This window comes from Theobroma umbraticum, unplaced genomic scaffold (genome assembly GCF_002168275.2).
Source record: "Theobroma umbraticum cultivar Fairchild unplaced genomic scaffold, ASM216827v3 scaffold_50.0, whole genome shotgun sequence".
In the NCBI taxonomy this organism is placed as follows: Eukaryota; Viridiplantae; Streptophyta; class Magnoliopsida; order Malvales; family Malvaceae; genus Theobroma; species Theobroma umbraticum.
Genome location: NW_018397261.1, coordinates 4,753,321 through 4,764,941, shown reverse-complemented (window position 1 = coordinate 4,764,941; position 11,621 = coordinate 4,753,321). Strand labels below are relative to the sequence as shown.

The 11,621-nt window shown below is 34.2% G+C and overlaps 3 protein-coding genes and 4 non-coding genes across 8 annotated transcripts in view; 2 read left to right on the top strand and 5 right to left on the bottom strand.

Moving 5' to 3' along the window:
• LOC149527110 (histone-lysine N-methyltransferase, H3 lysine-9 specific SUVH5-like) overlaps window positions 1-333 on the top strand; it is a 1,450-nt gene extending 1,117 nt beyond the window's left edge. The window contains exon 1 of the mRNA XM_089783886.1: window positions 1-333. This exon is cut by the window's left edge and continues 1,117 nt beyond it. Within this exon, the coding sequence (XP_089640012.1) occupies window positions 1-107 (107 nt within the window). The 3' untranslated portion in view covers window positions 108-333.
• Window positions 334-3,530: 3,197 nt separating this feature from the next.
• On the bottom strand, window positions 3,531-4,214 carry LOC110418290 (uncharacterized). Its single transcript, XM_021430978.2, has one exon. It carries the CDS (start codon window positions 4,177-4,179, stop codon window positions 3,700-3,702), a length of 480 nt encoding a protein of 159 aa, XP_021286653.2. The 5' UTR covers window positions 4,180-4,214; the 3' UTR covers window positions 3,531-3,699.
• Window positions 4,215-7,461: 3,247 nt separating this feature from the next.
• Window positions 7,462-7,562, bottom strand: LOC149527109 (small nucleolar RNA snoR31/Z110/Z27). The gene has a single exon (XR_016351357.1). It is a non-coding gene; the product is annotated as a small nucleolar RNA snoR31/Z110/Z27 (small nucleolar RNA).
• A 71-nt stretch (window positions 7,563-7,633) lies between these two features.
• LOC149527108 (small nucleolar RNA snoR31) lies at window positions 7,634-7,741 on the bottom strand. Its single transcript, XR_016351369.1, has one exon. It is a non-coding gene; the product is annotated as a small nucleolar RNA snoR31 (small nucleolar RNA).
• Window positions 7,742-7,813: 72 nt separating this feature from the next.
• Window positions 7,814-7,916, bottom strand: LOC149527107 (small nucleolar RNA R30/Z108). The gene has a single exon (XR_016351360.1). It is a non-coding gene; the product is annotated as a small nucleolar RNA R30/Z108 (small nucleolar RNA).
• An 82-nt stretch (window positions 7,917-7,998) lies between these two features.
• LOC149527106 (small nucleolar RNA Z107/R87) lies at window positions 7,999-8,102 on the bottom strand. The gene has a single exon (XR_016351370.1). It is a non-coding gene; the product is annotated as a small nucleolar RNA Z107/R87 (small nucleolar RNA).
• An 827-nt stretch (window positions 8,103-8,929) lies between these two features.
• On the top strand, window positions 8,930-11,532 carry LOC110418284 (orange protein). 2 transcript variants are annotated; one of them, XM_021430970.2, is made up of 8 exons: window positions 8,940-9,402; window positions 9,605-9,719; window positions 9,809-9,925; window positions 10,017-10,103; window positions 10,407-10,483; window positions 10,747-10,874; window positions 10,956-11,092; window positions 11,306-11,532. In XM_021430970.2, the coding sequence occupies exons 1-8, from the start codon at window positions 9,215-9,217 to the stop codon at window positions 11,381-11,383; spliced, it is 927 nt and encodes a 308-aa protein (XP_021286645.1). In that variant the 5' UTR covers window positions 8,940-9,214; the 3' UTR covers window positions 11,384-11,532. The 2 variants fall into 2 exon arrangements, with proteins under 2 accessions (XP_089640011.1, XP_021286645.1); XM_089783885.1 differs by having other exon boundaries at window positions 8,930-9,402; window positions 10,747-11,092.
• The last annotated feature ends 89 nt before the right edge of the window (window positions 11,533-11,621 follow it).

The following is an 11,621-nucleotide window of genomic DNA, read 5'->3' as shown; positions in this document are numbered from 1 at the left end:
CCTATGATTATAATTATAGGATAGGTGGAATTTGTGATGTAAATGGTGATATCAAGATGAAGGCTTGTTTTTGTGGTTCAAAGGAATGTACCGGGCGGATGTATTAATGAAGATGTATTCCTATAAATTTATAAGTTGTTCATTTGAGTTTTAGTCAAATATATTTTCAGTTGCATAATATTGTTGCAAGGCTTGTGCAATGAATAGTATTAATTTTTGTTTTGTTAAATGTGCTAAGGACCTTTTGATCAAGTTGATGTGATATTGTATCTTATAAAGTGTATTGTATGATACACAATATGTATCTAGATATGGTTAAATCACTATGTATGGTCGAATCATTATAAGGTTAATTGCAATCAAGTATTAAATTTTTATTTTTGAGTTGAAACATGAGTTTAGATTTTAATTACATAGTTATAATATGATACGTAATACTATCTATATAATATGTATTATTAATAAAAAATGATACATATTTATAGTTATATTGGATTTGATCAAATGTAAAATTTAATTAAATATGAAAGCATATTATACGATACGCAATAGGCGTATGATAAGGATGATACATTTTTAATAAATTTAATTTTAATTAATTATTAAAAATGTTATTTTTTTATTATTTTTTTGAGTTGAAACCTGAAAAGTAATCTGTAGATTTTAAACAAAAATAATACTAAAAAAGCAAATTCTTTTTTAATTTTCAACATGATAAATGCTTTTTAATTTTTAATTAATAAATTAATATGAAAAATATTTTGTTTAAAACTTTATATTATGAGTTTAAATTAAAAAATAATTATCTTTTTAATTTACGTTCTATAATCTTCAATTTTGTTAAAAAATATAATCTTTTTTAATTTTTTTATTTTTATATATAAAAACGTTATTTATAATTAATTTTAAAATTTTTTATCATACAATATGATATTTAATGCTCAATATTAAAAAATAAAATTTCGGTACACAATATATATCTCAATTCAACAACTATAATTTTAAACAAAAAATACTAAAAAAATCAAATTCTTTTTGAACCTTAACATGCTAATCATTTTTTATTTTTAATTAATAAATTAATATAAAATAAATATTTTATTTAAAAGTATAAATTATTGAAGAATATATTGAGAGTTTAAATTAAAAAATAATTATCTCGTTATTCTTCAACTCTATTAATAAATATAATATTTTTAAAAAAATTTATTTTTACATGTATAAATGTTATTTGTAATTAATTTTAAAAATTTTTAACATATTCAAAAATAAAATTTCTATGTACGATAAACATTTTGATTTAATAATTATGTGTTAATTATGCTAAAAGTTGATATGCTAATGTGGCAATAATCAAATGACAATAAAGTTCTTGATTAATGCGAATTGAACAATCTGGCATTGAAGATATGATTGTAATGTGAAATTTTTAAGTTTTTAAATAATAACATTGCTTTTAACGCCAGCAATTGACCCAAAAAAAAAATGCACTAACCTCTCATCTTTTGGTTATTTATACATGAGTTCATTAATTTTAAAAAGGAACATTTGGCGTTAATGTATAAATGACATTAACATCTAAACGTGAAACATCTAAAATGCATTTCTTTTTTTACTATTTTCTTTCTTTCAGATTAAACCGTAATGTTTCCTCATTCCGTGGCTAAATCTATTAGTGGAATGTCAAATTTAGTAGGATCTCCCCAAGAGAGCACTAGATCTAAGAAGTGCTTAGGAGCACCACAATGGGTGCTCCCCAAAAGAGTGTCAATCTCTCACTTCCCTGGGAGAGCACAATTTGGTCGACTTTGACACTCTTCGGCCAAATATATCTAGCTGAGGGTGGCTAGTTAGTAGAAGGTAGGTAGAGTTTTTTTTTAAAAAAATTATAATTTAGTAATTTTTAAATTTAATGAAAGATAAAATTATTCTTTCAATACTGTTATATCATCAAACCAATGAAAATGTTAACAATTAATTAATGTTTAGACTTATGTGTTATGTGTTTAATGAAAAATATTCTTTTGAGATAGACTGTATATTTCAAAAACTAACAAATCCACATGAGATTATAGCTAAAACTCAAAAGTGTTATAATATTTTACTAGCTAAATACTCAAATTTGGGGCTAAACATTTAGGCATTTTTTTAATTAAGGCACAAACATTTCAATTGTAATAATCAAGAACTAAACATTTTCGATTCTTTATAATTAAGGATTAAGTTGATATGTGGATGGAATGTGGGTCACACAAGATAGAAAATCGTATTGAAAATTTAATTGTTATACGCTATGTTGAAACATGTAGCTGTTACACGCTATGTTTAAAATTTAGTTATTTCATGTCATATTAAAAAATGTATTTATTACACGTTATGTTGAAGATTTAATTGTTACACTTCATATTGAAAATTTAATTATTACACGTTATGTTAAAAAATTTAATTGTTATATGTCATGTTAAAAAATTTAGTTGTCACACGCCATGTTAAAGATTTAATTATTACACATTATGTTTAAAATTTAGTTATTATATGTTAAGTTGAAAAATTTAATTGTTCCATGATATATTGAAAATTTAGTTATTACACATCATATTAAAAAATATAATTATTACATGTAATGTTGAAAAATATAATTATTACACACTATATTTATAATTTAGTTGTCACATGTTATATTGAAAAATTTAATTGTTACACGTTATGATAAAAAAATAATTACACATCATGTCATAATTTGAACCATTTTAACTTACAAAAAAGATTTTCTAAAAAACTTACAATTTTGTATCTTAGCCTTCTATATTTCACCTTCGCTCTTATACTTAATATATTATATATGGGTACATTATTTATGATAAAAAATATTTAATCCCTTGATTTTATATAAGACTTTCGCCTCGTGAACTCAAAATCCTGGTTCAATCTTTGATATGTAGTGAATCCATTAATTTATGTTTATGTTATCACAAAAGAGACATTGATGTATTTTTTGAGATAAAGACTTACTCAAAACTAAATTTGAAAATACAAATTAAAAGTTTGAATGACTTTACTATATAGATAAAGTATTCAAAATTTAGAAAACATTGAACAGGTTTTCATGCTTTATTTAAACAGGCATATTTATTGAAAATTTTCATTGTTTAATAAAACATTGATCAAATTTCGTGCATAGATGCTACTTTTAATTAAATTATTGCACTCACTTCACTGCCCAGTCCAGATGCTTTGCTGTGTCTTGGCTCAAAACTCCTACAACTACAGGAATGAATGTTTTGTGAATTATAAGCAAAAGCAGGTCCTCAATTTGTTTAAAGTGTATAGCCATTGAGAAGTAAAAGAGTGAAAAATGTAGAAGAAATAACAGTTCAACAGGTTATGTTTTGTTAATAATTATAATTTATAAGCAGGTGAAGGATTGAGAACTGTTAGACATGGCCTTTTCTCCCTGCATAGTGGAGAACTCTTGAAGTTGTAGCTCAGGTGGCTGAAGATGAAATCCATGATCAAGACAATCAGGCAAATAGAAGAAACACTCACTATACCCAGTACATAAAGATAGTTTTAACTTAAAAAGAACTAATATCGTAATATTGTACGAAGCAGACTCAAACTGTATATCGTACTTTCACACCATGTCTTTTATAGCTACATACTAACCATACTGTCCTAGCAAGTACTCCGGCCTTCCTTTCAACCATGGTGCTTCCTGTTACTTGACGGCCAGGTGTTGCTGTTGCCGCTTGAACCGCCGCTTCCTCCACCATAGCCGCTGCCACCGGAACTGCCTTGTCCACTTCCAGCCCCATAGCCTCCACCATGAGCACCATCACCTCCAGACCCATAACCGTACCCGGAGCCTGACCCAGTCCCGGAACCAAACCCAAAACCATAACCCCTCCCGAATCCATTAGGTGACCGGCCCGAGCCGGAGCCATAACCCCATCCGCCTGCAGGGCTTGAACCCCATCCCCAACCATAGTCCCAGTTAGGCCCATGGCCTGAACCGCTAGCGCCATTGGTGTCCCCGCTTGGGGCATTAGACTCCGTAGACATTTCGGAAGGGGTCAGTTTTTCCGTGTCACCGCGAGCACTAGCTATATTAAAAGCGGACAAGGAGAAGATAAGGAAGACGGTGAAATGGAGAAAGTTAAGTTGCATTTTCTTCTCCATGATATATTTGGAGTTGTAAGCTTTTTGTAGACAAAGTTGGGATTGTGTGTGAAATCTGGTTTGCGTCAAGTTTTGGTGCATGTTAGTGGATATTTATAATGGGGGTGATTGAGATATGAGGCCACTTGTGATGGCATTTACTTTTTATATAGGTTGACATGTCCAAGTGTTAAAAATTTACCCACAAAGCAGCACTACCACGCCTGAATCGCACCACCGCCCTTTCAACTAAATTAAACATGATGGGATGTGTTCATGTCTTCATGCCTAACCAAACGAAGGAAATGGAAACAGAGTTTAAGCCACAAGTTTTTTTTTTGGATTATCAAAATTTAATAAATGGACCCTATCAACAAGGCATGATTATGTCTGTGTTTTGACTGATACGCTAGAGTCCTAAACTTTCAACCCCAATTCAATCTTTTTGCTAACCATTAAGTTTAAAACATCTAATTGGTTTTTTCAACTACAAGAGGGTTTTAGTCTTTTCGTTGTTTACATTTTTTCTTATGCAAGACATCTTCCAAGTTCCAAGAGGTACATAAGCAGAGTGGATTTAGTCTCTGCTGCCCTTTAGTTACACCAAAGCAAAGATTAACATATACAGACGCTGTTAATTAATTGTACGTAACTCATTATGTCATAATAGTAATTGTTAAAATATTCTTGATACTCTCATTGCACAGGCAAGAAGTAGATATTTCGGCCGGTTGAGAAGATATTTTAGGCTTTGGTTTCATGGATGTATATAGCAGGGATCGGATCGAGGCATGGCTGATAGAATGGGGGAGGAGGTACAGGCACATTTGAGTGGTAGCAGCTTTAACCGGCCATAGCCACCTTGGACACGTGGAGACGTAAGCAATGCATGCCAAATAGCATGGATCCGAGCTCTCTCTTTCTACCCATTATAATGGGTACTATAGTAGTTGTTAGTTGCTTCAGGAAAAGTTCCCTTTATGCTTGTGGTGTGCTGTGGTGGAGGATAACAACTTTTGACTTCCACATTTTCGGATTTATGAAGGGATCTAAAAATTTTGATCCCTTCACGAAAGTGACATGATCTTGACACGTGAGCATATCCTTTAATGCTCTTCCAGTCCCATTCTTCCTTGTTCCCCATGGAGTTCCGGGGGGTGTTTAGTGTTTAGCAATAGGGGATGAGGGTGTATTTGGACCACATTTCACTTCACTTACGCCTTAGAGTACCCACCCAAAGAGTGTGCAACAACATCGTAGCATCATCATAGGCATGAAAAGATAAAAAGGGACTCTGTGGTTTACACTCTTGTGCTTCTTTCAACTCATGAAAGTTACAGTTCAATCAGAACAACTTTAGCCAGGTAAGATTTTTTAAATTTTGGCATAACTTGCGAGAGGAGAAGCACAAACATAACCGACTTAAGAACAAACGAATCAAACGTATTGATCTCGTAAGCATATAAACACAACAATGGATATTATGATCATAAACTTTTAGCTTAGTGAATGAGCACATCCTAAAATTAAATATCATACTTAGTATCTCATAGATGATGTATGTATTACACTATTAGATATTAGTTCACAAACGATTGCTTATATCCAGTTATCTTAAAAGGAAAGCAAGTTGGAGTGGAAAGGAAAGCTTGATTTCAGGTTTTCAGCTTGCAGCTAGACATTGGCGTGGCAAACCCTTCATAGTGGAAAGGATTAGTCAGGGATCTAAACTTGATTTGGGACCTATCTAGAATCTAGGCTGCAAGCTGGAGCTACAAACAGAAGTATTTTCCTTTTTCTGGGCCATCTGAATGAGGAAACTCAGTTAAACCTTTAATCCAGGAGGAAAGGAAACTAGGCCCCAGGAAGTTCAACTTGAAAGCTTGAGCTTCACTTGGCTGAATCCGTGTGGGCGCACAATACTTGCCTTGATTGACTCATGCTCGTGTCGGACCACCTCACACGCGGTACCCCATTTCCCAATCCAAGTTGCCCCTCAATTTGGACCCAATTCCCACAAGTTCAACGCGAAATATGAGTGCCCCCTATGGCCCAATTCTGGTGCTATAGTTAAATAATTTTCTTTCAGGTCAATATGACTGTATTCGCTTCCTCACATGGTGCGGTATCGACCCATCACTGAAACAATCACATAGATGAATTAGATTCGATTTGCTAATCATTTTGAAGCTGAAACACTTTTTATGAGGTAGATATTTGGGATCCTTTAGTAGTATCTTTTTGCTTTGGTAAAGGATAATTCTTTTCCATCTATGTACTCACAAAATATGCCGAACTGCTTTGTTGCTGAAAACTGAATAACATCAAGGCTTAAGTAACTCGAACAGGCATCACTGTATGGGCTTTAACTACTGATTTCATTTCTTTACTTTGTTTGAGTAGCTAAATTAGTTCTCTTTTTGCATTAAGTCTATTACATAGGCAAGCCAGTTGGGCACACCAAACTCATCATTTGGGCGAAGATAACATCATCAACATGCAACGTTAGTGGATCGCATTTCCGTGAAAGGACAGGAGCCCGCCGCGCCGCCCCCCTCCCTAGTCGGCCGTGGAAAGCAGAGGCTTATTAGTGCACAAGAGTTGTGAATGAATAAAACAAAATTTGCCTATCCCATTTTGATGAATCAGATAGCAAAGAAGAAATTCCAAACTTATTTGCTGTGAATCTAGCAAGTTCTAAAAAATTTCCGATGCCGGGACTCGAACGCATGTCCTTCGGGTGAAAGCCGAATATCCTAACCAACTAGACGACAGCGGATTCTTGGTATGTGATCCACTAAGACTTTAAAATCAATTTTTACTTCCAATTAAAGTTAACTGACCTATTCTACCATCCAATGTCCTCACTCAAGCCCCAGTTAATTTGATTTGACTATAAAAAAAAGTCAACTATTTGATTCTGAAAATACTCTAAAGTCAAAAAAACTGGAAACTCCAGATGGAATTAAAAAAGAGAAACTCATGTCTTCATTAGGATTCCCATATTGAGTCCATTATGAACTATGAATTGAATTCAATTCAGGAATCAGGAGCTAATACTCTACTATGCATATGTTGAACTGCCGTTCTATTGGTTTTGGGCTTTTTATGAGGCATACAAGATAACCCGAGTACCATGTATTAACAAGGGCAATCAAACCACAATAATAAGACCCCTTGAACTCAAATCTTTTGAGTGCTAATGCCGTATTGAAGGGTATTCCACCATTTTCCTCCAACTGCAATCAGATAACCCTTCCCAAAGAAAGGAGAATAATCAAAGGTGAAAATGACTTAATGGCGGTCATCATCAGAAAGGAAATGTTCTTCTCATCCATAGCTTTTATTAAAGCTATGTAGGAAGGTGTCCTAAGATTTTTTTTCCAAATTCATCATTTGATGCCTCCAAGGTGCCTTGATTGAAATCACAAAAAACACTAAACTAATATCAGTATTTCATCTCTAATATTCATGAGCAGATTCAGAAGCAATGATTTGAACATCACTCGATAATGAATATCTCAGATCAAGTGTTGGATTATATATATATATATATATATATATTTTGCTTCATCCTCATCCACTCCCGAAACCAAACTTTGACAATTTTTTTTCTTTTAAAATTGAGTGAAAAATGATAGTAAAAACTGAGAGATTGCTCAGTGGTGGCGATAAAGTTAATAGGTTCGATTCTGCCAGCCGATTTCTTCAACGAAATGAATCGGAAGAGGGAGCTGTAAATCCTCATCGCAACCTCCAATTTCTCACAAAACAATTTCACTTCTTTTAATACAAAAAAAAAATAAAGATTGAAAATAGATAAGGGAAAGAAGAAGAAAAGATCGCTCAGTTCAGCGGGGTGGTCGACACGCAAACTTCTCAAAGAAGAGAAGCCAGCATTCCGGTCTGTTGAGCTTGAATTTCACGTGGTCATCACAGCGATCTCCTCTGAGATGAGAGATTATATGAAAGAGAGAAAAAAAAAAAGTAAAAGAAACCTCTAACAGACATTGAGACGAACACAGCTGCGTGATGATACAACCGCCGGTGGCTATGCATTTATAGGAGTAAAAATTTTAGGGTTTTGGGGGAACCTAACCCTAAAATGTGATCTGGTGAAACAGAAGCCGTGCAAATCATTCGGGTCCTTGTTCCGGCCCGAATTCTTTTCTTATTTGGGCATTTTTGAAAACTAGGCCCAATATCGTTTGTCTTTTAGAAAAAACATTGTGCCGCTAACACTATGATTCATAACTTGTCAACTGCGATGGGACGAGTAAATTCCATAATTTCACCTGAATCTTATTAGTTTAATTTATTTTTAATTTCTTTTAAAAAAAACTTATTTAATCATTTTAATATAAATTTAATGATTGATTTAACCTAATATTACCTTACTATATTACTATTTTATAGTATTATTTTAGCATGAGACTGCATTTAGTTCAAAGATGTGTAATGGCTACAACTTGCTCCTACTATTCGGTTCGTACATATATATATATATATTTCATTATTTGCAGACATAATTATTACTATTAGTAAAAATAAAATATTACTGCTGCTAATATTATTAAAAATATTTACTATTATTTTAACAGAAAAAATGAAAGAATAAAATTATGAGCCAGTGAAACTCGGCTACAAGTCAAAATTAATGTTGTCAAAAAACTGAGCAAAAAATCAGAAAACTATTGGATAATGTTTTATATTTTTATTAGAATTTTTTTGTTTTGAATTTTGCATTGGATAGCACGAAGTTGCCTTCAAAGGGAAAATAAAATTAAACCAGAAAAGGGGAACGGAGGTACCATTATGGTTCCACGTCAAGCAGCATTAGCTGGTTAAAAGGATCCGTGCCATTCACATTTGCATCAAAAATTAATGCTTCCCCTTGTCTTCACTCTGCCTTCCTGTTCCTGAACAACACCGCTCACGCTCTTCTCAACGGATGGAAATGATTGGTTAAATTAATTGCTACGGCATCAAACAAAGCTACAGAGAAAGGAAGGAGATTTGATTAACAGAGAGACAGGAAAGGTGGAAGGCTTTGGAGATGGTTTGTCTGAGTCGAGTCTTGGCGGTTTCCTATACGGTGAAGCCGTCGCGTCCTTACAGTGGCTCTTGTTTTAGCTCTGAATTCGTTAACGCGAGGCCCAAATTGAGTACCCGATGGCGATCCATGGCGACTGAACCCGAGTCTTCCTCCTTCGCGCCTTCTATTGATTCCGAGTCAACCGCCGGGTAAATTCTTAGCTCTTTAATTAAGGTTTCCACGTAGATGAATCTTCGTTGCGGGTCTTAATTTCACTGCTTTGTTTGCTACTTTTGCCTATCTGATGACGAAAATAGAAGTTTTTGGTCTTTAAGTAAATTTGGAAATTCATTTTCACGCTATGCCTTGTCATTAGTAAATATGTGCCTTTTTTTTTTCAAAAATCTGCAGATTTTGCATTATAGAAGGGCCTGAAACAGTTCAGGGTTTTGCTAAGATGGAACTGCAAGAAATTCAGGATAATATTCGAAGTCGGCGAAACAAAATCTTTCTCCACATGGAAGAGGTGACCCTTTGATTCTTTTTTCTTTCTCTTCTGTCATGCTACCTTGTTTCATCATATGACAACGCAAGCCTTCCCCCAATGTTTCGTAGGTTCGGAGGCTAAGGATACAACAGAGGATTAAAAGTGCTGAACTTGGTATATTGAAGGAAGAGAGAGAAAATGAACTTCCTAATTTTCCATCATTCATTCCGTTCCTGCCTCCGCTGGTGAGATATTATTTCATTTATGGCTTTTTCCTCTACTTATTGTTTTACTTGTTATTAGTTGTATGGTAATTGATGTTCATGCTGCTTACAGACCTCAGACAATCTCAAGGTTTATTATGCGACTTGTTTTTCTCTTATTGCTGGGATTATCATTTTTGGTGGACTACTAGCACCCACTGTAAGTCACTCATGCTTTCAACTCTATAGAATGAAAGGAATAATTTTTTTGGGGAGTGTTAAGTATTTTAAAGGAAATAAACAAATTATATATGGGAAAACAGGCAAGGGCATGACAATGTTTGCTTCATTGTTCGGAAGCAACAAGTCCCCTTTTAGTGAGAGAATGTTGTTTGGAATTAGCCGGTGGACAGGCTTGGTGTTATTTACATGAAAATACACACAATAGAATTAGATATGGTTCTTGGAATCATAATTTCTTTTGCCTTAACCATCTCTTTCTTTTATTTTTCCCATATCATAGCTGGAGCTTAAGCTAGGACTAGGGGGCACATCATATGCTGATTTTATCCGTAGTGTGCATCTGCCAATGCAGTTGAGGTATGACTAATCCTCTTGGTTTGTAATGGATGTTCATTATCCGGCTCTTTTGAGACAGTTGCTGAGCGAGAATGACAGCAGCAATTGTTGCAAGCTAGCTTATTGAAACAATATAAGATCTTTCTTTAGAAATATTGATGGCAAAATTATTGCATACACAAGTTTGCTTCCAAAGATGAGGCATCTGTTATTTGAAATCAATTTGGTGTACTGTCGATGCACTTTAGTTGTATTAAACACTGTTCCATTGGTGCTAAATGCAGTCAGGTTGATCCTATAGTGGCATCATTCTCTGGAGGAGCAGTTGGGGTTATCTCAGCCTTGATGGTAGTTGAAATAAACAATGTAAAACAGCAGGAGCATAAAAGATGCAAGTATTGTCTTGGAACTGGTAAATTCCTGAATCTTTCCTGTTTTTACAGCCCGTCTGTATTCCAAACACTCAATTTATCCACCTTGATGGTAAATGCAGGTTATCTTGCTTGTGCTCGCTGCTCAAATACCGGATCACTTGTTCTTATTGAGCCAGTCTCAACAGTCAATGGTGGAGACCGGCCTCTATCAGCCCCGAAAACAGAAAGATGTTCAAACTGTTCAGGATCTGGAAAGGTGTATCATCAAAAACTATGTAGTTTCAATGGTCTGTTGTTGACTTGTCCATATCAACCGGGAAATTTAAATGAAAGGAAGAATATTTTGCTTATGCAAATGCTGAGCTCACCTTTGACGGTTTTCATTATTTACGTTTATTTGCCAGATGTAAAATTTGTTGACATCATCATATGTTCCGTCCTAATTTTTTGTTTTTTTATGCTTTGGCAGGTCATGTGCCCCACATGCCTTTGCACTGGAATGGCAATGGCAAGCGAACATGACCCAAGAATTGACCCATTTGATTAGAGGTTCATTCTCACCCTCTTTTTCTTGTATTAATATCCAGAGCTCCTGTAATCTGAGTATGACAAATAACCAATCTTGTGTATAGATACATCTCAAGCACACAAAAATATTTGCTTTTGAAATGAAAAACTCCGATACTCCTTTGGCAATCTAATGTCACACCAGTGAGGTCTTCATTGCTTCCAATCATCATTGTCGACAATTGTCATATGGACTTCAGCTGGGTATTCATTAATGT

Coding starts and splice junctions, on each gene's coding strand:
- LOC110418290 (XM_021430978.2), bottom strand. CDS start 4,179: ATGGAGAAGAAAATGCAACTTAACTTTCTCCATTTCACCGTCTTCCTT.
- LOC110418284 (XM_089783885.1), top strand. CDS start 9,215: ATGGTTTGTCTGAGTCGAGTCTTGGCGGTTTCCTATACGGTGAAGCCG. Junction 10,104..10,406: donor GTGGACTACTAGCACCCACT/GTAAGTCACTCA, acceptor CCCATATCATAG/CTGGAGCTTAAGCTAGGACT. Junction 11,093..11,305: donor ACTGTTCAGGATCTGGAAAG/GTGTATCATCAA, acceptor ATGCTTTGGCAG/GTCATGTGCCCCACATGCCT.